This window comes from Salvelinus alpinus, chromosome 18 (genome assembly GCF_045679555.1).
Source record: "Salvelinus alpinus chromosome 18, SLU_Salpinus.1, whole genome shotgun sequence".
NCBI classification, from domain to species: Eukaryota; Metazoa; Chordata; class Actinopteri; order Salmoniformes; family Salmonidae; genus Salvelinus; species Salvelinus alpinus.
In genome coordinates this window covers 12753817-12778211 of record NC_092103.1, presented here as the reverse complement: position 1 = coordinate 12778211, position 24395 = coordinate 12753817, and the positions used below count along the sequence as shown (strand labels likewise).

General features: G+C 41.8%; 1 protein-coding gene and 1 non-coding gene across 3 annotated transcripts in view; both read left to right on the top strand.

Moving 5' to 3' along the window:
* rai14 (retinoic acid induced 14) overlaps window positions 1-24395 on the top strand; it is a 45204-nt gene that overhangs the window by 2532 nt on the left and 18277 nt on the right. For both annotated transcript variants that reach the window (XM_071350217.1, XM_071350216.1), the window contains exons 3-5: window positions 17211-17341; window positions 20356-20444; window positions 21008-21072. In XM_071350217.1, coding sequence (XP_071206318.1) covers window positions 17211-17341; window positions 20356-20444; window positions 21008-21072 — 285 coding nt within the window. The remainder of the gene's footprint in view (window positions 1-17210; window positions 17342-20355; window positions 20445-21007; window positions 21073-24395) is intronic.
* On the top strand, window positions 14071-14125 carry LOC139544698 (U7 small nuclear RNA). The gene has a single exon (XR_011668936.1). It is a non-coding gene; the product is annotated as a U7 small nuclear RNA (small nuclear RNA).

Sequence of the window (24395 nt, the reverse complement as noted above, 5' to 3'; positions counted from 1 at the left end):
GCGCTGCAGGATTTTAATCCATGACGGCGTAGTGTGTTACTAATGGTTTTCTTTGAGACTGTGGTCCCAGCTCTCTTCAGGTCATTGACCAGGTCCTGCCGTGTAGTTCTGGGCTGATCCCTCACCTTCCTCATGATCATTGATGCCCCACGAGGTGAAATCTTGCATGGAGCCCCAGACCGAGGGTGATTGACCGTCATCTTGAACTTCTTCCATTTTCTAATAATTGCGCCAACAGTTGTTTCCTTCTCACCAAGCTGCTTGCCTATTGTCCTGTAGCCCATCCCAGCCTTGTGCAGGTCTACAATTTTATCCCTGATGTCCTTACACAGCTCTCTGGTCTTGGCCATTGTGGAGAGGTTGGAATCTGTTTGATTGTGTGTGGACAGGTGTCTTTTATACAGGTAACGAGTTCAAACAGGTGCAGTTAATACAGGTAATGAGTGGAGAACAGGAGGGCTTCTTAAAGAAAAACTAACAGGTCTGTGAGAGCCGGAATTCTTACTGGTTGGTAGGTGATCAAATACTTATGTCATGCAATAAAATGCAAATTAATTATTTAAAAATCATACAATGTGATTTTCTGGATTTTTGTTTTAGATTCCGTCTCTCACAGTTGAAGTGTACCTATGATAAAAATTACAGACCTCTACATGCTTTGTAAGTAGGAAAACCTGCAAAATCGGCAGTGTATCAAATACTTGTTCTCCCCACTGTACATGGAAGGTATATTTTCTTGCATAATGTAAAATCTGATGGGAGATTATTAACCCAGATACCTATATTAGCTTGTAATTATAAAAGTGTGAGGCTAAATGCAAATATTAATGCCACAGATAATGGAGTCGTGGATCTGATGCTTTTGTGTTGCAACATAGCCATTGCTTATTGCTGATGAATGTAGTTTAACAGTGGGAGTTGCAACCCGTGGGTGTTTTTCACATTAGGTTGCTTAGGAACAGTCTGTATCTCTGTAACCATCTACTTCACACCCACATAATCACTTCTCCCACTTTTTTGCTATTAAAAATTCCTCTTCTGTCCTCAAGATTGGCTACAGTTCACTCTTTCCACTGGTTGCCTTAGTGTTAGTAGATCGAAAAGGACCTAAACTGTGACCCGGTTCTCTACTCTCATCCTCACAAGAAACACATCGTTCATTGGTGGTCATGGTAGAGTCTTGGACTGAATACATTCAAAACAAATGTTCAAAACTGCTCACTCAGGGGGAAAAAACCCATCAGAACCAGCTGTAGACTTGCCTTCTTTATTAACGGATATATTATATTTTTGTTGAACTCTGGTTTAGCATACAATTGATCCCATCTTATGAATGTAACATGCCACTACTAGTTTTAAGAAGAGGCTCATGAGAGGTTCTCAAGTTGAGCTATCGGCCTATACATATTCCATGTGGCGTTTAGATGGACAGCCTAAGTCAATACCAGAACCATGTGCCATTATGAGGCTTGCCTTTTCCTCTCATACAATCTGAGAAAACCCTCCTCATATGTCAGAGTAGTGGGATTACTGTGGATCAGCTAGCTCCACAGACCACATTCATTCTTCCCTCAGCCATACCAAGCTAATCAAGGGCAATAGAAAGAAAATATCCTCCTGATTCTATTTTAGGGCTGTGTGGTAGCCTGAGATTGCGGTGGAATTCATTCCAGAGCCAGACATTCATTCTTTTACAAAACAAGGAGACATGGAATGCCAGTATATAAATCGTTTTATGTAGTCAGCCATTTGCCAAATAGTCCTTTTAATGTAATTGCTATTTTATCCAAGGACTACGATAATGTTAACTGTCAAATCAATGCTAAATGTGTCTCTCGGGATTTTCTTCATCTACAATGATCTATTTGCAATAGGCATTCAAGTCAATCACTCTTACAACAGGGAACTCAGCTGAGAATGTTCAGGAATGGAGTGGAGTTGTCTACAGTGATTATTAGTGAAAAGTCTTGCCCAGCACTTCCAGCTATGTCATTATAGTTCATACATCCTAGTCTCAGATATCCTTCCCTCTGCACCTCCTCCCCTACTAGCCCAAGTGCATATTTTTCAGACTAGACAGTAATCCCCTATAGACCTGTCCTTACTTGACACCTTCATTGAGTCTAGTCATCTAGTATGTATGCAACTCTCTGTTACAGGTTAGCCTCTGTTGCTGCAACTGTGTCTTACTGGTTAGGCTAGACTGTGTTGCAATTGGCTCATACAGGTTAGACACTGTTCCGTTGACCTGATGCTGTTTTACAGAATGCAAGCGCCTTCACAACCCAATTTGGAACGGGATCATCTAGCAGGCCTGTATTGACAGGGCCAGGTGGTGTAAATGTGCTTTCCCAGCTTGGTATTAAACAGATTTAACGTTGCATGAAGGAAAATGTTATATCAAGTGAGCCATGTCTAAAAACAAGTTTCATTGGTTAAAAAAAGCAGCCATTGTAAACTATCGGCAGCAGGTGTCTTACAGTGTCTAGCTATACAAGGTGAAGAGGAGAAGAGCTGATTTTTTGTTGTTGTATGTGTCTGTGAATAATGTTACCGTTTTAGTCTAAGCCCATTTGGAGATAGCAACAAAAGTGAAAGCCTTGTTTTTTTTCTGTCCCAGTAAGTCTCTGTGGCTAATGGCCAAGCACATTCCCAGAAACCAGGTTATATCCAGTCTGCTCCCTCCCAGTCACCAATCAGAAATCCACAGCTGCAGTATCTAGACCACAGATCCAATCAGGAGAGAGCTTGAGACCTGGCCAAACTGCAGGTGACCAATCATAGAATCTGGCAGCGGCGCAGCATAGGGGAATGAGACTGGCTGGGCGCAGCGGGACAGGGAGGAGTCCAAGCCTCTGAAGTACTATGCTATTAGAGTCTTTGTAGATCCCTATTCCCAAGGTCTCTGTGGTTTACAGTAGCTACCTTCTGGTCTGGCCGAGTTACCATGAACAGTTTTGCACACACACACCTACACATTTCACAATATTCCTAATTTGAAATATTGGAGAAATATAGATATTGGGATGTGTACTCGAGGTCGTTCCAGTCATTATTGTGGTATATCTATTGAAAATACCCCCCGTCTGGCCGGTCACGAGAAGAGAAATTGTAAACAACACTGGAAGCTATTACAACCATGTGTGACCATGCTCATCTTGTTGTCATGTCAACATACTCCTTGTCCCTGCATTACCCTTCTCCCTCCCAGACAGACTCTAGCCTACTACCATACTTCTGCACTGGAGTTGATGTATTACCCTGCCCTGGCTGCCCAGAGGGATTAACAAAGGCTTGTCTCAACATACCGCCCCCTCCAATCCCCTCTAGCCTCCAGACTGTGTCTAATTCATGCGTGTGCTGGATTATGCATCCTCGAGTCACCAAACACGGCTGTCTGAATGATCTCAGCACAGAGCAGGCTACACGCACACTGTCTCTTGTCTCTGTCGTCTCACTGAAAGGCCTCTTATTGGGGGACAGTGACAGTAAACCGGTGTAGGAGGGCTTTAATCTGGGCTGCCTGGTGGGGTGTGTGGGTGGATAGATCCTGGAGGCTTGTCTGAGGGGGGTCTCAGAGACAGCCCAAACACTGACATGGAGTTGATTAAAACTAGCACCACGTGGTTTCGTTATCAGTTGTTTACAGAAGCAGAGACAAAGTAGTGGAACTTGGTCAATAACAGAAGGCTTGCCTCCCAGTAATTATAGGTTGAGCTGACTGTGACCCGGAGCATGGTATAGAATGGCTCTGTGGATGTTTAGAGCGCGGTGCTAATTCTGTCTGTGTTTGAACGCGACAATGAAAAAAAAAGAAAGAAAGTGGTAATAAATCAAATGTTCCTGGGCTCGGGCTGGCGTCGGTTACATTATCGCCAGGAATGAGGTAATGATACAGTCCACTGATCACTGATAAAGGGAATGCCACTAAAGTAGTGGGAGAGAGAGAAACTTAAGTAGAGGAGAGTAGAGACGTAGAGGAAGGCCTCCCTTTAAAGTTAACTTGGAGCACGGAGTTTTGGGATTTAGCACATCTTGCATTACTGCATGCATGACGTGTGACCTGTATGACGTGTGACCTCTACCTTGTGTTCATTTGTTGTTCGCAGAACATTCCTCCTCTGGTCCATCTGATTCAGCTGGTACTTTGTTAGTTGCGCCTCCATAATGCACAGAGTGAGAAGAGGAAACTAAGTAATGAATGTGTTTCTGTGAGGGAGAGCTGTTTTTTCCACAATTTCTCAACAGGCATTCAGTGTTTCCGGAAATGGGGAGCTTTCCAAGTCGAATGTTGCTTATTTATTGAACAGGAAAGGCTATTTGTGTTCGTACTGGGCTTATTTTTACTGTATGCATCAAAAGCGACATTTAGGCCTCGGCTTGGGGACGTAACTGAAAGGGAACTCCTGCACAATAATAAACCTTGTGCTTACCCCGCCGACTGCAATGGTTCAGAAAACCAGCATCTTCGCCAAGATCACATGTGAGGGAAAACATCATGTTCTTCCTCTCAAACCCATAGCAGGATACATATGCTTTCCAACAACAGTGCTTTGTCTGTACCCCAGACTTGGCTACTCATCACCTTTTACAAGATGAAAAACAGTGAAGGTAATTTGGCCAAGCTCAGTCTGCACTGCGGGGATGGGGAAGCCAGAGGATGGACTGAGAGACTTGAAGCAAAAGAAAATGTGGAAATTATAATTTCTTCCCTCTGTTTATATAGCAGTAATTGATGCTATGGCAATATACAGTAGAGTATTTTTTGCATGGTGTCTACACAATGGATTCCTAGCTATAATTGCTAGTCTAAATAGGCTATAAAGTTAATTTGACTAAATGTGGGGGTGTGCATTCATATACGTTTAGAGGTTTAATACCATGAGGTAATACTGTACATGAGAAAATGTACTATTTTGTATGAAAACAGAATGAGACTACTGCTATGTCTGAGAGTGGAACTCTCTGCTATGTCTGAGAGTGGAACTCTATGTCTGAGAGTGGAACTCTCAGACATAGGAACTGTCTGAAACCTACCATATGTTATTTGTTTAACTCTGATTTTTCTGTGGTCTCCAATCCCTTATTTTGTTTGGAGTTTCAAAGTCATGTATACTGCTCGAGCCTATTTGAGATTGCTTAAGCAATTTCAGCTGTTATTTAGTAGAAAGGATGCATTGTTTTGGGGACATTGTGCATGTGCTTTGCGTTAGGAAGTGCTTGAAGTGAACATTTCCATTGTTTATCGTAATGCTGTAGAGACTTGCCACCCTTTCTACACAGACATGCATCTGTGTGGTGGTAGACAGACAATACCCAAAGGGACGCACTTGAAGTGGTGTCAGAACTCGGGTCATCGGCTGATCCTCAGATCATTTGTTTTGTGCAGTTGTCTTTGCTGAGCCTGAGAAACAAACCGTATTGCAACAAACCGGTGTAAACTTTCTCCATAAACCAAACATTAAAATCATGGCTCTTGGGTTTTGGCTGTCCTTGGGGGTCCAGAGAAGAGAAAGAGAGAGTGACTTTTACAGTTGCTGTCTGTCTGCACTAAGTGGTCTCTGTGTAAATCTAGGCTGATGATTTCACCAGCAGGCCGTAGTGGAAGTCCTTCAGACCAGACCCGGTATGGTAGTACAGTGCACGATAGTGAGAATACCAGAGGCAGCAGGTATACTTTTACAGTACATTGCTCTTATTGTGTGGAGAGGTAATCCTTGAATAGTTGGCACGGTAACAGTATAGAGAGAATACCAGAAGCTGGCTGAGTGACACAACTGTGAGCATTGGAATGAGAACAAGTCTACATATGGAAAAGTGTATTCGGATGGCAAATCCAGAACAGAACACCCCATATACTTGACTATTGTGTAGAAAGTACATGCCTTGTTTCACAGTATTTACAGTTGAAGGAACACACTTTCCATGGACTGCTTCATGTTGAGCTTAACATACACTCGTAATCACATGGTTGACTGGGGTCTTGGTGTCTTTTACCTAGATTTTCCCTCTCACAATCTCCATAACCCCCCCCCCCCCCCCCCCCCCAGGTCAAATCTATTTCTACGATTTGGGCTGCAGATTATGGTCTAAGTGTACTTTTGCCCTCAGGAAATTGCTTCCGGGATAGAGCTTTGCAAGATGGCCTCCTCTTTGTTGAGTGGGACACTCAAGCAGTTTCCAGAAATGCTGCATCTGCAATTCTCAGTAGGTCTTATGTAGTTTGTTTCTGTTCTGCAGTAAGTCCTCCTATACATGATTCATCTCTGCTATCTAGTAACGAGCCCTGCTATCACCAGCGACCGCTGTGCTGCTAAGCTGGTGTGACCCAGTGAGCTTCATTTACTGTGTGTTTATGATGTTGGCCCAGTTGCCTACTGTACTGTAATGGGAGTGGCACAGTTCGGATCATTGGTACAGCTAGGAGACCAAGGTGCTTGCATGACCTGTGGCTAAATAAGTTCTGCACTACAGATTTTGTTGACAGGCACCACTCAATCTTTTGGAATGAATTAGCAAATTCACCTTTAAGCGTAATTGTTATTATGGCAACATTGGTAAGAGGATCAACAGTTTGTTTTAGCCGGATACTCAGGTCACTGCTTGAGGGGGCAGTCTTCTGATGTAGACATTTCCTTCTTCCTAATATAAAGTGGCTAAAACTAAACAAATACGTTGAGTGTAGCTGAAGGAATTACAACTTTGCAGTCTGTGTTTATTTTTTTCTTTTGGAGACATGGGGCCTCAGAGAACAGGAAGTGGACTCAAGTCTAGAACAGATTTTGGAATAACATTTGATGTGAACATTTATTTTCACCTAATTCATGTCTATATTCTTTGAATTCTCCATGCTGGTTAGAAAAATGCTTTTGCTCAATTATGATGCAATTGTGCATATCTGTTCCATTCAAAACTCGTTTTGATATTCGCCATGGGGATTAGTATTTAAAGTGATACTATCCGTTTTGACAACAAGCCTTCTTTTCTGAGATGTCACGTATGTCTCAGAGATAGTATTGATAGGGGGTTCACCTGTTGGGTTTTTGACTGGCGCGTCTGGTGAGGTTCACAGCCCTTACATAAAGTAGTCCCCCTGTACACCATACTGTAACCGGACTCATCAGGGATAGGGGTGTTCGGAGGAAAACTTGCTCAGGAACATTACAATAATAACCTTTTTTAAAATACTGTCAAGGTAATTCATGGCAAAGATAGTGTATTTTGCATGTGATGTGCCCAAAAGGGAGTCGTTTCTCTATAAGTATGCTATCCTGCTGCCAAGCTATGAACAGAGACCATTGTGTAGCGATTTAGGGAGCAGAGTTCATGCTTTTCACAGGTTTGACTGGCCTATTGTATAGGAGATGGTACATGTTTAACCTGACTATGGGTTGACACCATACTGTTACACACTGTCTGTACCCTGGGGTTTAGGTTGGGAGACTATCAATGGTGTTAGTTTCATAGGCAGATGGAAACAATCCAATTAGTTGAAAATCCCACATTTGAAGTATTGCAGGTGTGTGTAGCTTGATACAGTACAAACTACCAAATGAGGCCCACCTATCCTGCATTAGATCAAACCGAACAATATTGATACAGTTTTGTGAAAAGGTTTCATTAGTTGATTTTGGAACGTTACTCAGATTTTCGGAAACACTACTCAGAGGACAACTGTTCCCGCCCCTCTCGTTCCCCTGAGGAAGACCTGTTAGAGATAAGGGCTGAATGTTTACTCTTGGAAGAGGGTGGTTATGTTTGTCCCATGTCTTTCTTTACCCTGATGGTCATTTAGCCACACAAGCCCCTCCAGATCATTTGAAGTATTTCCTGTTTTTACAGGGCTTGGCCCTGACTCAAGAGAGACCCCAGACCAGCCGGTAGCCACTGGGCCATTTTACACAATATTTCTTTCAGCTCATGGTTTAGTTTTATACGCGTCAAAATCCAAGTGAAAATCTGTTCAATTGTTTACTCTTTCACTTTTGCATTAGTTTGAGTACATCGCAACTTCCTCCAACCCCTCACTCAAAGTGATCATCTGTCTCCATGTTCGACAAAAGAGCATATTCCAGCCCAAGCCGGTCCATGTCTTCACTAATGTGATCCATGTACCTCTACTGATGGACAGCGGCCTAATTTGTAGCTAGTGTTTCCATGCTTTGGGAGGGGGCTGATTCAGCCCGGATACAGTATGCCGAGTTAGCTATTGCTCTAGATTTTGTTTTGAGTGAAAATCTGCAGCAGTGAGGAGTCTTGTGCCTCGCATGACTTATGTGCAAGGGCTGATACATACACATTTTAGTGTGGTGAGTGAGTGTACTATATAAGTAAGTGTATATTACTATTATCTAGCATTTGCAAGCACTATTATCACATTTCCTTGATGGGGGGGGGTTAATGTTGTGTGTTTTATGGCAGTTTTATCAGAGGCACAGCATCCAGCCACGCCCATATTACAGTGGTTTTGAATTTGATCCATTCCATGGAATGTCACTCCCTTTGAAATTTGAGCATTGCATTCCGCTCCACTTAGTCCACTACTGTAGATCTGTCAAATGCAATGGTAAGGCATTCACAGTCCACTGCAGCAATATCCCGCCTCCTGTGTGTCCGTTTCATCTATCGCACTACACCGTACAGTCACGCGATATTGTTCAGTGTTCTGTTTGGTTAGTTCTTCTAGAGCACGGCAGTATTTTCATGTTTTGTTATCTTCTCCGTTCTACTGCAGTTGAAGTAATGCTGGTGCAACCACAGTTCCACAGACATCCTCTGGGTTCAAATGAAAGAGAACTGGGAACTGTGGATGTGGTTTGGAACTGCAGAGAAACTTCTCTTTAAAACCGTGAAATGTTTTTGCAGGCTCCAATCAACAACTTTATTATAAACTATTTACTAAATGTGAATAAGGCTAGTCGACATGTGAAATCCAGCTGGAGTGTAGGCCTAATGGTCAGGAAGGTAATGTGGACTTTAACCCCAGTCTGTCAGACGTGCAGAGTGAGTGGTTTTTAATGGTGTTGGAGAACAGAGCAGACCAGAGCAGGACTGCCACCATTTTAAAGTAGCTGCACTGTGTCTCTGTATTAATCTGTAATCCCTGCACATTATGGCTGTAGCCGCTATGGTCTCTTTATCTGGCTGGCTGGCTCACTCCCTTACTGTACTATACACTGACTGACTTTTACTGGCTATCTTTGTCTGGCTCACTCCCTTACTGCACTACCAAGGAGTTTGTTACTGACTGTCTGTAACTTCAAATCACATATATTTGGTCGCGTACACATATTTCGCAGATGTTATCGCAGGTGCAGCGAAATGCTTATATTTCTTGCTCCAACAGTGCAGTAATACCTGACAATACAAAACAATACACAAATCCAAAAAAAATAAACAAAGAAATTAAGAAATATCAGAATGAGCAATGTCAGAGTCCAGAATATAAATATATATGTACAGTGCCTTCAGAAAGTATTCACACCGCTTGACTTTTTCCACATGTTGTTGTGTTACAGCCTGAATTTAAAATGGATTAACTTGACATGTTTTGTCACTGGCCTACATACAATACCCCATAATGTCAAGGTGGAATTATGTTTTTTTAAATGTTAGGAAATTAATAAAAAATGAAGCTAGTATTCACACCCCTTGACCTTTTCCACATTTTGTTGTTACAAAGTGTGATTAAAATTTATTTAATTTTATATTTTTTTCAAAGATCTACACAAAATATTCTAATGTCAAAGTGGAAGAAAAATACTTACTTTGTAAAAAAAACAATTGATGAAAAATAAAATGCAGACAGTGCCATTGGAAAGTATTCAGACCCCTTGACTTTTTCCACATTCTGTTACGTTACAGCCTTATTCTAAAATGGATTTACATTTGTTTATCATCTGCAATCTACACACAATAGTCCATAATGACAAAGCTAAACCAGGTATTTTTTTTTGTGCAAATGTAAGTATTATACATTATTACTATTATTACATAAGTATTCAGACCCTTTGCTCTGAGACTTGGAATTAAGCTCACGTGTATCCTGTTTCCACTGACCATCCTTGAGATGTTTCTACAACTTGATTGGAGTCCACCTTTGGTTAATTCAATTCATTGGACATGATTTGGAAAGGCATACTGTATAATGTCCTACAGTTGACAGTGCATGTCAGAGCAAAAACCCAGCCATGAGGTCGAAGGAATTGTCCATAGAGCTCCGAGACAGGATTGTGTTGAGGCACAGATCTGGGAAGGGTACCAAAAACATGTCTGGAGCTTTGAAGGTCCCCAAGAACACAGTGGCCTCCATCATTCTTAAATGGAAGAAGTTTGGAACCACCAACACTCTTCCTAGAGCTGTCCGCCCGGCCAAACTGAGCAATCGGGGGGGGGGGGCCTTGGTCAGGGAGGTGACCAAGACCCCGATGGTCACTCTGGTCTGATGAAACCAAGAATGAACTCTTTGGACTGAATGCCAAGCGTCTCTTCTGGAAGAAACCTGGCACCACCCCTACGGTGAAGCATGGTGGTGGCAGCATGCTGTGGGGATGTTTTGCAGCGGCAGGGACTGGGAGACTGAGTCAGGATCGAGGCAAAGATGAATGGAGCAAAGTACAGAGAGATCCTTGATGAAAACCTGCTCCAGAGTGCTCAGGACCTCAGACTGGGGCGAAGGTTCACCTTCCAACAGGACAACGACCTTTAGCACACAGCGAAATACAATGCAGGAGTGACTTCGGGACAAGTCTCTGAATGTCCTTGAGTGGCCCGGCCAGAGCCCGGACAGGAACCCGATCAAACATCTCTGGAGAGACCTAAAAATAGCTGTGCAGCGACGCTCCCCATCCAACCTGACAGATTTAGAGGATCTGCAGAGAAGAATGGGAGAAACTCCCCAAATACAGGTGTGCAATGCTTGCACCCAAAAAAATGTATAAGCCTAATTATAGAATTGCATATCGAATCCCTATTAATTCACGAGGATCTCTGTGGGCCTAGTCATAAAGATTTGTATTTTTAACTTTAAAATGTATTACTTTTTATTGTGTCATGTTACACAAAACACCAAAAAGTGTCATGACATTTGGCGATTGTCATTAGGCCAGAATTAATGCGTCCACTGTTGTCTGCACATGGCTCAGTGTCGGCCACTCATCCTTGCCTTGGCAAAATGTCAGTGTCCTCGTGGAACCACATCGCATTTTAGAGCGTAGCTTCTACTACCCATTTTCAGTGGTGTAAAGTACTTAAGTAAAAATACTTTACTTAAGTCGTTTTTTGGGCTGTCTGTACTTTACTATTTACTACTTACTTTTACTTCACTACATTCCTGAAGAAAATATTGTACTTTTTACTCCATACATTTTCCCTGACAACCCAAAGTACTCCTTACATTTTGAATGCTTAGCAGAACACGCACTTATCAAGAGAGCACATGGTTATCCCTACTGCCTATGTTCTGGCAGACTCAGTAAACAGAAATGCATCTTTTGTAAATAATGTCTGAGTGTTGGTGTGTGCCCCTGGCTATCCGTACATAAAAAAATAAATTAAAAAAGGAATACGGTGCTGTCCGCTTTGCTTAATATAAGGAATTTGAAATGATTCATACTTTTACTTTTAATACTTAAGTATATTTAAAACCAAATACTTTTAGACTTTTACTCAAGTACTATTTTACTGGGTGACTTTCACTTTTACTTGAGTAACTTTTTATCTATACTTTTACTCGAGTATGACAATTGAGTACTTTTTCCACCACTGCCCATTTTCAAGTCCATTCGCACATATTTCTGACATGCGGTTATGATAAAAAGTTGTGTAATAGCCTACACTTTTCTTGATATTTTGTTTTAGTTATTGCCAGGTTTTACCGGTACGGCGTACCCCCACTATTTATTTTGCCGGGACGCCGTACCGGACTGTACCGCCTTACTTTCACCCCTGACTGTATCAGAGAGACCAGGAGATTGCATGTGATGAGCTGCTGCATTTTACAGCTTGACTTTTTCCTTACCCTCAGCTAGCTGCCTGTAGATAGCCTAGCCGACTGGAATAACACTGGCTATTCCCAAATCTCTTGCAGAGCCGTGTCTCATTACGCTGCATACCAAAAATAGTGACAGAGACTTTAGCAGCCAGCAGCCACACCGGGCCCTCTACAGTATATATCAGGGCTGACTTCACTGCTCTACTTTCCCCTGGCCCCTGCTGTGTAGAAACTGCAGGTCACCAAGTCCTCCACCAGCACGGCTCAGGTAGCGCTGCAACAGAAAGGGATGAATCAATTTATAAACAAAGCACTGTAAGCAGTAAGCACCACTGTTCAATCACATCCCTTGGACAAATTCATGCAGTATAGTCATTTTCATGAGTACATAATACTAGAAATGTTGTTTTGACATTGTACCTTTTTTCTGTTCCTACAGTGCACAATATGTAATATTTGACATCTGTAGGAGCCTTCAAAGGGTTTTATTTTCCAGACGTTATACACCCAGTCACGTGGCTTGCTATATAAAGCAGGCAGACGGGCATCAAGGTTTTCAGTTACTGTTCAATTGAACGTTTGAATGGACAAAACGAGTGACCTAAGCGACTTTGAGTGTGGTATTATCGTCTGTGCCAGGTGCGCCGGTTCCAGTACCTCAAACGACTGGCCTCCTGGGCTTTTCACACATGTCATAGTCTAGGGTTTACCGAGAATGAGGCGACAAACAAAAAACATCCAGACAGCGGCAGTCCTGTGGACGAAAACGGCTCATTGAGGAGAGAGGCCGAAGGAGAATGGCAAGAATCGTGCAAGCGAACAGGCGGGCCAAATAACGGTGCAGTACAACAGTGGTGTGCAGAACGGCATCTCGGTACGCACAGCTCGGCGATCCTTGTCACGGATGGGCTATTGCAGCAGACGATCACACCAGGATCCACTCCTATCAGCTAAAAACAAGAAGAAGCGGCTTCAGTGGGCACGCGATCACCAACACTGGACAATTGAGGATTGGAAAATCATTGCCTTGTTCGACGAATTCCAGTTCCTGTTGCGTCATGCTGATGGCAGAATCAGGATTTGGCGTAAGCAACATTAGTCCATGGACCCATCCTGCCTGGTGTCACCTGTACAGACTGTTGGCGGTGGTCTAATAGTGTGGAGAATGTTTTTCCTGGCACACATTAGGTCCCTTGATACCAATTGAGCAATGTTTCCATGGCCCGAAAAATTCAGGCTGTTATGGAAGAAAAGGGAGTCCGGCCCAGTACTACTGTAGATGGGTGTACCTAACAAACTGGCCACTGAGTGTATACAGTATGTCACGTTTCAGTTCATTATCTATAGATCACAGCAATAGCCTTCAGATGAGATGACTGTGGTCTGCCAGCACAGTACCTGAACTTGATGTTTGTAAGAGGAATAATCTACCATACAACACCAACGTCAGATCATCCTGACAGTATAACCCCTTCACTATTTAGGAGCTAGAGTTCTACAGGGAAGAAACATGTGTTCACTAATTGCTACCACTAGGCTTGTGTTATCTAATACTGTAAGATATGCTTTCAGTTTGAGTTGCTCAATGAAAACCAGTTGGCTGAATCCAAATGCCCTCTATTACCATGTATGGAAAGTTGGAAACCAATCACATGGAGGTTTTCAGATTTGTTTGACATATTTGTCCACTTACCCACGTGAAAAAATACTACAGTACTTACTACATAATTCTATACTAAACTGCAGTAGACTATAGAATACTATACTACACACTAGTATCCCTCGATCATGTGTAGTACTTACTATAGAATGTTGTAGAATACTAGTAAATACTACAGTATTATCCACACAAAAAAATCACTGTAGTAAATAGTACAGTAATGTCCACAAAAACAGTATAGTCCGCAAAAACACTACACTTAAATACTACAGTATTTCATTTGCATATAACCTTCCCATTCCCCTCCCCCAATATCGCAATTTGTGCCACCCATAAGTGGGAAACCAACAGTAAATGACAAGTATAGACCATATATTGTGTTCCTTACAGACAGCCCCAGTCCTACCTACAGGTTATGGAACATTTGCTCTTTTAGTATTTCTCCAGTAGGTTTCCTCAAGGAGAAAGCCTCCACTTCTATGTAAAAGATAATAAAACAAAATCACTTCAGTAAAGACTACAGTATACAACAGTCCACAAAAGCACTACATGAATTACTATAGTATATACTACAGTTTTCTTTTAATACCATATTTAGACAATAGTAATGTGTAGACTTTAGATTCTGCAAAAAGAGATTACAGTGAATACTACAGTAAAGTCCGCAAAAACACTACAGTATTTATTTAAAAAAAAAAATATATATATATATATAGTATTTTTTATGTGGAAAGTTGTGTGTGAGCTGAGTTTATAGATGATGAATGTGTCATACCCTGCTGTGTGTACCAGATCAGAACAGTGCATCTTGCCGGTGTTGGGTAAGGGTAGGGTAAGGTTTGGTATTCCCGGACTGTCTGTGAGCTGGCTTCTGTTACAACATTCCCAAAATAGTGATAGACTAGAGGAGTGTCTGACCCCTCTGCTCTTTCTGCGGCTCATCTATGCATACCTGAGGTCGCAGGTCTCTTCAACAGGTCCCCTTCCTCTGCTCACGTGTCGGTGTCAGGTAGAACCCATAAGAACTAATAACATAGCTTCAACGGAAACCTGGCTTTGAAATAGCTTCGGAAAGGACACCATGGAATAAGCATAATCTCCTACCGTCCACATACTGATGTCTGATAGACATCTTGACTTTTGATGACACTTCTATTGTAGGATGGCCCTCAAATAAAACGGAATTAATACTACCTACCAGGCCAGACAGTTTCCTTCAAAGCAGCACGTAAAGCTGAGTACATGAGTCAGTCACAAAGCATTGGTCCGGTTTGTTTTTGGTGTGGGAGGGAGTGCTAAAGCCTCTTGACTGGGGAGTGTTCTCAGTGTTATTTTTCTCCCTGTTACAGAGGCGGACTGTCAGACTGATGGATAGTCCTCCTCTTGCGTGTAGAGTCAACTTTCAGAGTTCCCACTCTACTCACGTCACCTTACTTTTCCTTCTCTCTCTCTCACTCTCTGCGTGTGTGTGCACACAAGTGCGGAGAGAATGGATACTTGTTCCAGACGGAGCCTCCCATCATCCTAACAGTTAAGCCAGTGCCTTAACCCTCCAAAAAGATGGAAGTGAATGGGTGGATAGTTGCTATCATCGAGCATATGAGCATGCCAGGCAGGGTAGGGCAGAGTCAGTGTGGCCTGGCCAGCCAGTGACCTCCCACTATGAGGTCAGACTGGAGCCCTGTTCGTCTTGACAGTCAGTCAGGATTACAAATGAGGGCAATTCGTTGTGAAAATGGACTGTGGCTGAGTTAGAAAAACAATCCTCCCTGTTTTGGGACATTAGTCATTTTCGGGACATTTCAACCATTCCTGTAGCCTCATTTATCAAAAAAATACCCTAAACCTTTCGTGCGCTGGTTTCCCGCAAAGATGCATATTTATCAACGTTGAACTTGACGGGAAAGTGTGCGTATTTCCACGCACCATGCTTACACACGACTTCTAGTGGTTTATCAATTGTATTGCAAGCAAATATTTTTATTTTGTTGGAAATAGAGGTGTTTGATGCACGGGAATTATAATAATGGTAGGCTAATAAAACATTAGAGTAGGCCTAATGATAAAACGGGTGCATTTTCTGTTGGTAAGAAGATCGCATAGCAATGTCGCCTAATATAGGCTGTTTATTTTACTTTTATTATATAGGCCTAAATCATAATCATATTGCAGGGCATGTATCCTTTTCTCATATGACTGGTTTATACACAACAATTAGTAGGCTACCATTTATCAATCGCTCATTCAATAGTCAACCATGCTCGAAAGTAAAGACCGTTGGCCTATGACAGTATGGGTAGGGTACAGTATTGCTGTGCGATAGAAGCTCGAGTCTGCGCAACATAATATCCTGTTTAATCTCAAAACCTATACCAAGGCAGGACATAGAAACACAATCATTTATTGATGAATACGTTTTTTGGAGGGGCTTTTTATTTAGTAAATGTTTTATTTAGTAAATTTGGATAAACAAAATATTGAACAACAATTCGTATTTTGCATAACGTATGCACTTTTAAAGTGTTCAATATACAGTACAGTTCCTTTTGCAAAATTCACGGCCAGTGTTTGGCAGTCGCTGCTAAACAATGTCATTCGCTAATTTCTTGAAAAAAGATCAAATTTGACAAAGCGCTTTAGAAACTGTCATGACCCAGTTCCAACATTTTCAAATCATACAGCCAATGAGGGGATTTATGTTACCATAAAACTCGAATGGAGGGCGTTTTCCAGGCGGGATGGTAACGCGAGCGCAGAAATATAATATGGCTCTGATTTATCAATGAAAACATACGTATATGTTGAAAGCGACAGTTTGGTAAATCTCAATTATTTGTCGCGCACGCAAATCTAGAATCTCCATGTAGGCCAGAATTGTGTTAGAAATGTGTGCACGGTTGATAAATGAGGCCCCTGGGCTCTGGTAAAATGAATGCCCTTGTAAATCTGTGCAGACAAGCATTTATTTGAGCAATTGATTTCATGGTTTAGGAGCAGAGGGAAGCTGGCTCCCCTAGGCATTGTGTTTTCACAGTAATATGATCCAGTGGACTCAGGCAAGAAAACATGGGATAGGCCTAAGGTTTCGAACTGAATGAGTGTCATGCAGTATAGCCACGGTCATCAGGTCATCGTGGCCAAAAATGTGTTAAAAGTGAAACAATCTTCTGTTAATGGTGTTGAAACAACCTCCTGGTGCAGTTTGTCGAATGCCTATAAGCTATCCTAATGCCTATAAGCTATAATGGAACTGTGTTCATCAGGTTATGTAATGAGGAGTTCCCTACTTAAGGATTAAGTCTAAATGGGATTATCACCTAGACTAGAGGTTACCGGAGAGACACAGGCTGAATTGTGTTAGCTAGGTTCACTGTGGAGTAAAACCAACCAACAGCTATGACGTCTCTTATCTTTTATGCTAATTGTCTACAATGGGTAAGGAACTGTGGTTTTTGCCACACAGGATTTGAACAGTAGTGGGAGGGTAGTAGGTACATTCTACTCTGTGAATGAGAAGCATTAACCTCTGTGATGTTGTTTCGTTCTCTCCCTCCTCAGGCCCATGAATGGAGCAAAAACGATGAGCGCCTCCTGGCAGCTGTGGAACATGGGGAGGTGGAGAAGGTGGCCTCTCTCCTCACCAAGAAAGGAGCCAGCGCGGTCAAACTGGACAATGAGGGAAAGTCAGCGTGAGTATCGAGGGTTGAGGGATGGTGTTGAGCCACACACAGATAAGAAACGGGGAATTGGGACAGCTTGGAGATTAGGGAGGTGGGTTTTGCAAACTGAATTAAAGAACAATTTGGAATATGAGTATAGTCATGTTTATTGTTTGAATCAATTACATATTTGCTCATCTTCCCCAGACCATCTAAAACTCCAACACTGATACTGTTTCAGTGCAGAATATAAGTTGCAGTACGTGGATATTCCCCCGCAGTTCTATGATGACACATCCTACAATAGTTGATAATGATGGAATTGGCCCCGGGCAACTGTTTGACTCAATAAGCCATAGCCCCTGTCACTAGTGGAGATGCTACTGAACTGAACTGCCCTAGATACCCTGTTGAAGGAGGGAATAAGTCATCTGGAGCCAGAGAAGGTTGAGGTATTATCATGGTTAGAGAAAGTTAAAGAAAGTCATGCAAATCACTGGTTCTGAATTAACTGCACCCTGACAATGAGTTGCTAAGTATAGCACCATAGAGATGTAATTATATCTGTACGAGCATCACTGCCATCATATATCTCCTTTCTTCCTCCTTTTGTCTATCTGTTTAGCTTTGCCCTTCCTACTATTCCATAATGAATATGTGCTAAAGTCTAAATGGCATCTTTTGTTACTCGTGATGGGGAAATGATTCAATTGGTGAGCTAATGATTATTAAAATGCACCCCACGCACTGTTTTGGAAAAGCCATTCCTGTGCCCTTCTCTCTTTTCATGTGTACAAACCTGTGAGAATCTATGGCCTTTCATTGATAGCCTATTGAACATAATATAATTCCAATTGTATAGTGTAGGGCATGGTCTCCTTTGTGTTTAACAATCTCCCAAATACCACAAAGCGTGATTGTGTCCTGATATTGTCCTGATTTCTATAGGCTCTGAATGGACTTGACAGCCATGCTCCCACTTCCTAGCTGGACCAGATAATGCAGAGGGACAGTGTTAATGTTTGACCTCTTTCTGACAGTTGTAGACAGAGCACCACCACCAGAGACCAGTGAAAGATGACACCACTGACCTAAATATATTTAGTCATTTGCTTTGAGGGAGATTTGCACACACCAGCCAGGCACACAATTAGGGCTGGGAATTGCCAGGGACCTCACGATACGATATTATCACGGTACTTAGTTGCCGATACGATATGTATTGCGATTCTCACGATTCTATATGTATTACAAATCGGAAACGGATTTTATTGCGATTTGATGTTCCAAAAATATTGCTCACTGTATATCTGCTGCAGAGAGACAAGAGAAAGAATGAGTTTTGATCAGTCCGGGAAATAAAAGGGCTGAAAACATGTTGGCTCACTATTTAAAAGGAAGATGGAGAACAAGCTATAGGATGAAAACTACCAGAGTTTTGGCGCAGGTACAGCCGAATACAGAAACAAAATACATATATATATTACAAATCGACACTTGGAATCAAATGTCTATATAATATCGTCCAAAAAGAATATTGCGATATGTAACTATCAGGCTACATAGGTGTTTTTAATGTCACTCATACAAAGACCACCATTGTTTACATATCTGACCTTCCAAGGTTTCCCAGAAGGACACACACTGACTGGCATGGCATACCCAAACAGCCAGTGTCGCCATGGAGATACTGGAGAATTCTAATTTGTGCGTAATGACTGGAATGGGTGGAAACTGCTGGTGTCTGAAAGCACGACATCTCTCATTATTATTATTATTATTATTATTATTGCAAAACACACACACACACACAGATAATCACGATAACTCTGTTTGTGTGTGTGTGTCCTATGTAGCCTGATTCATTAGGAAAATGCAACTAATTCAGTTCATTACATGACGAGTAATTGCAAGTCATTGTCTTAAATTAATATTGATAATATCGTTTTCTAGGAGTTAAATTGTGCCCTTCCACTTGTACTTGTTATCATGAATGAATAATAATTTATTGACCTTGCAATTGATGTCCCGAGGAAGTGTAATTGGTGTTGAAATGTGGGCTGACTGTGGAAGCTGTTGGAGAATGCCTAATTAAAGATTCATTAAAAATGAAACGGACATATCAGGCTGTGCCAGGCATATCAAACATGTTAGTCAGGCAAGTGTGTTTGATTAATGCCTTTCCATTCTGAGGGTAATTCATTTCAGCAGATACACTGCGTAAGCTCTATTAAATAGTCTAGACACTTAACTTATCTAAACACTTGCTTATCTAAATGTTCCAATATTAGATCATCCATGTTCATTACAAAAAATCTGTGTTCTTCCAAAAAACTATGTGAAAGAAATGGTCTCGTTATCTCTTCCAATTAAAATCACAACTTTTCACAGCAGAACTGATTTATTAACAGGTGCAAACACACTTGGATGATTACTCAGTCTGACTACTTCAATATTTCTCTCGTCCTTGGATCAGTCAAAGAAGAAGTGCACCAGAATGCTTGGAAACTGGAACCTGCTCTGCGGTTTCCTTTTTCTACATTTATGTTTCATAGTTTTGAGGAAGACATCCTCTATAGCAGTGGTAATTGCTCTCTGTTGTAGTGTTCTTGAGTTGAATGGTGCTAGAGGCCATGCAGCTGTCTGTGCTCTCTGTGTGTGTGTGTGTGTGTTAGCTCTGAGTCTGCTTGATGGCCTAGAGCAGAGCTCATTGATCCACAGCAATGCACTCACCCTGTTCTAACACCACATTCCGTAGCACCGAATTCAAAAGTCACCTCGCCACTTAACCTTCTCTTGATGTTTCCAACTTGAAGAAGCAGATCTGGCCAGTTAAAGTCATATTGACAGATCACATTGGTGAAGATTGAATTGTAGTGTTGTTGACCTTTGTTTGCTTTCTGTGTAGGGAATTGTAGTATTTATTTTCTTCACAATTGATTGCTGTATTTTCTGTTTATTCCTCCAATGACATGTTTAATCTCCACTGTACCATTCCACTGTGTTAGACTGATCATCTCGATGTCCTGTCTCTCCTCATACAGTCTCCATGTGGCTGCCACCCGTGGTCAAACTGATTGTCTGGCAGTCATCCTGGCCCATGGAGTGGACACATCAGTCATAGACACCTCAGGTTAGTGGACTGCATTCCTCAGGGTTCCCCAATAGGTGATTTTTATTTGCCACCTTGAGTTTTCTGAGCAATGTTTTTTTGTAAATAATTTCCGTTGTTGGACATAAAAGACTGTCTAATCACCAGGAAATCATTTTGAAGTGATTTAAAATATGTTCCCAAGTATTCCCATGCACAAATAGAGGTATATGTGATCGTATCCCAATGTAATCAAGGTTTGAAATGATTCCGTTTTTGTCAAATACTATATCTGTTTGGGATTCTTGCGGTAAAAAAACACACACACGGCTGAATTGGAACCACTGACATACCTTGTTGTACTGTGCCTGCCCAAAGATCCAGATGAATAATTCTAGGCAGAGCTACTTACATAACATGTGAATATCTCCTGAACATAGTGTAGGAGAACATTCACCTATAGACCTAATCTGCCCAGAAACTTTTCTCAAGTATGATTTTACTGCTAGTGGTTACAGATATAGACTTGAGACCAGCAGGGCGTTGAATTAAACTGAAGCTGCAACAGAAGATATCTCACCTGGATGTATTTTTTCCCCCTTCAGGTTTTAGTGCTTTACACCTCGCTGCCAAAAACAACCATCAGGAGTGTGCCAAAAAGCTTATACAGGTAAGATGGAGCTACTGAATGAATGAAACTGCAAACGTAACTGTTGACCGACAACTCACTCACTGGCTGTATCGGATGAAGCCATTCATATGTTCTCCGGTAGTTCATCATTATCACCCTTATGTATGGGTCATTTGTATGCAAGCGAGCTAAAACAGTTGTGCTTTTCGTTGAATCCCAATAAAAAAATATATATAAAAAAAAGGGTCTCTGACCGTTGTGAAGATGGGTTCACTGACTGACTGTAATGTCTTGTGGTGAGAGGTGTGTCATATCTGGTTGTGTTCTGTCTGGTGGTTCTTCGGTCTGTCCTAGTGCATCTGCTGACCTAACCCATGACCTCTTCTCTATCCTTCACACAGCTATGATATGACCTCAGTTCAGCCATGCGTACGTCCACACAATAAAGTCTGTTAATGCATCTGCAGGAGCTTGTGGAAATCAACAAGTACAGTGGATAGCTTGTTCAAGTCCTGTTGTAGTTCAGGGATTTCTGTGTGCACGAACTGTTGTTAGTCAGTATTTTTAACCTCTATGGGATCGGTGTCATCCCCGCGGGACGGTTGAGCAAACGTAGGCTAATGTGATTAGCATGAGGTTGTAAGTAACAAAAACAATTCCCAGGACATAGACATATCTGATATGGGCAGAAAGTTTATATTCCTGTTAATCTAACTATACTGTCCAATTTACAGTAGCTGTTACAGTGAAGGAATACCATGCTATTGTTTGAGGAGAGTGCACAATTATGAAGATGTATTAATAAACCAATTAGGCACATTTGGGCAGTCTTGATACAACATTTTGACAGATATGCAATTATTCATTGGATCAGTCTAAAACTTTGCATATACACTGCTGTCATCTAGTGGCCAAAATATAAATTGTGCCTGGGCTGGAATAATACATTATGGCCTTTCTCTTGCATTTCAAAGATGATGGTACTATCTTTTACCAGATCTAATGTGTTATATTCTCCTACATTAATTTCACATTTCCATAAACCTCAAAGTGTTTCCTTTCAAATGGTATCAAGAATATTCATATCCTTGCTTCAGGTCTTGAGCTACAGGCTGTTAGATTTGGGTATGTCATTTTAGGCGATAATTGAAAAAAAGGGATCCGATCCTGAAGCAGTTTAACATGTCATAACTGTGTACGTAAAATATGATTTTATGAAGCTGTCAGAATCAAGTCTACACCACAGTGTGCATACAATACAATACTTGGCCATTAATCAGAATGGCTGACTCTTACTGTAATATGATCTGCGAGTCCATGTTAATTTCATCAACAATAACTATCATGAAAAATACTCTGCAAAACAAGCTATTTTTCCTGACTAAAACAATGACAATAACGAGACTAGATGCCCTGGGGAAAAAGCTATAACTATTACAAATTACTTTTCATTTTAGTCTTCAAAAATGTGACGACAATTCCATGTGAGACTAATGGACATTTTAATTTGACATGAAGATACTTTTTATCTGTTTTGTCCAAATCTAAGCATGCAGCAGAATATTTCATGCAATCCTCTCATTGGCAGAGTTGACATCTTTCAGTTGTGTGGTCTGATTGAACTGATCTGCCCCGCTCTCCCACACAGCTCCCAAGCTGTCACTTCAGTCACACTTTTGAACTGATGCGAAGCCAGCACACTTGACTTGTAACTAACCTCAACTAGAAACAATGTTTACTCTCTCTCTCTTACTTTAATGTAGGCTATTTTTGCCTTGATTACATCAGAAGCTCTATTTTGCTATGTGCTCTGTTTTTCTCTAATCTGTGTTGCCGCTCTTACACCATGGTCCGCAAATGCTATTTGAGTTAGCATTAGTTTTTCGCTATAGGAAAAAAGAAATTTGTTGAATATTAGGAGTGCAGTAATACTTCTGGCATTTTTGTAAAGCTCAAATTCTCCCATTTGCAAGGAAAACCTTAGACTGCTGCGCCACTCAGGAGCCCATGATGGGGAGAGAATCTGAGCTGTAAATTGTTTAACCTGTAGCCAAGGCATTCGGAAAGTATTCAGACCCCTTTAATATTTCAACATTTTGTTACTTTACAGCCTTATTCTAAAATGGATTAAATTGTTTTTTTCCCTCATCAATCTACATACAATATCCCATAATGACAAAGCGTTTTTAGAAATGTTTGCAAATTTACATAAGTATTCAGACCTTTTACTCAACCCTTTGTTGAAGCACCTTCGTCAGCGATTACAGCTTCAAGTTTTCTTGGATATGATGCTACAAGCTTGGCACACCTGTATTTGTGGAGTTTTTCCCATTCTTCTCTCCAGATTCTCTCAAGCTCTGTCAGGTTGGATGGGGAGCGTCACTGCACAGATTTTTTCAGGTCTCTCCAGGGATGTTTGATCGGGTTCAAGTCCGGGCTCTGGCTGGGGCACTCAGGGATATTCAGAGACTTGTGATGAAGCCACTCCTGCGTTGCCTTGGCTGTGTGCTTAGGGTCGTTGGCCTGTTGGAAGGGGAACCTTCGCCCCAGTCTGAGGTCCTGAGCGCTCTAGAGTAAGTTTTCATCAAGGATCTCTCTGTACTTTGCTCCGTTCATCTTTCCCTCGATCCTGACTAGTCTCCCAGTCCCTGCCGCTGAAAACCATCCCCACAGTATGATGCTGCCACCACCATGCTTCACCATGGGGATGGTGCCAGGTTTCCTACAGACGTGACGCTTTGCATTCAGGCCAAAGAGTTCAATCTTGGTTTCATCAGACCAGAGAATCTTGTTTCTCATGGTCTTAGTCCTTTAGTTGCCTTTTGGCAAACTCCAAGCGGGCTGTCATGTGCCTTTTATTGAGGAGTGTCTTTCACCTGGCCACTCTACCATAAAGGCCTGATTGGTGGAGTGCTGCAGAGATGGTTGTCCTTCTGGAAGGTTCTTCCATCTCCACAGAGGAACTCCGGAGCTCTGTCAGAGTGACCATTGGGTTCTTGGTCACCTCCCTGACCAAGGACCTTCTCCCCTGATTGCTCAGTTTGGCCAGGCATCCAGCTCTAGGAAGAGTCTTGGTGGTTCCAAACTTGTTCAATTTAAGAATGATGGAGGCCACTGTGTTCTTGGGGACCTTCAATGCTGCAGGAATTTTTTGGTACCCTTCCCCACATCTGTTCCTCGACACAATTCCTTCAACCTCATGGCTTGGTTTCTGCTCTGACATGCACTGTCAACTTTGGGACCTTATATAGACAGGTGTGTGCCTTTCCAAACCATGTCCAAGCAATTGAATTTGCCACAGGTCGACTCCAATCAAGTTGGAAACAGGATGCACCTGACCTCAATTTCGAGTCTAATAGCAA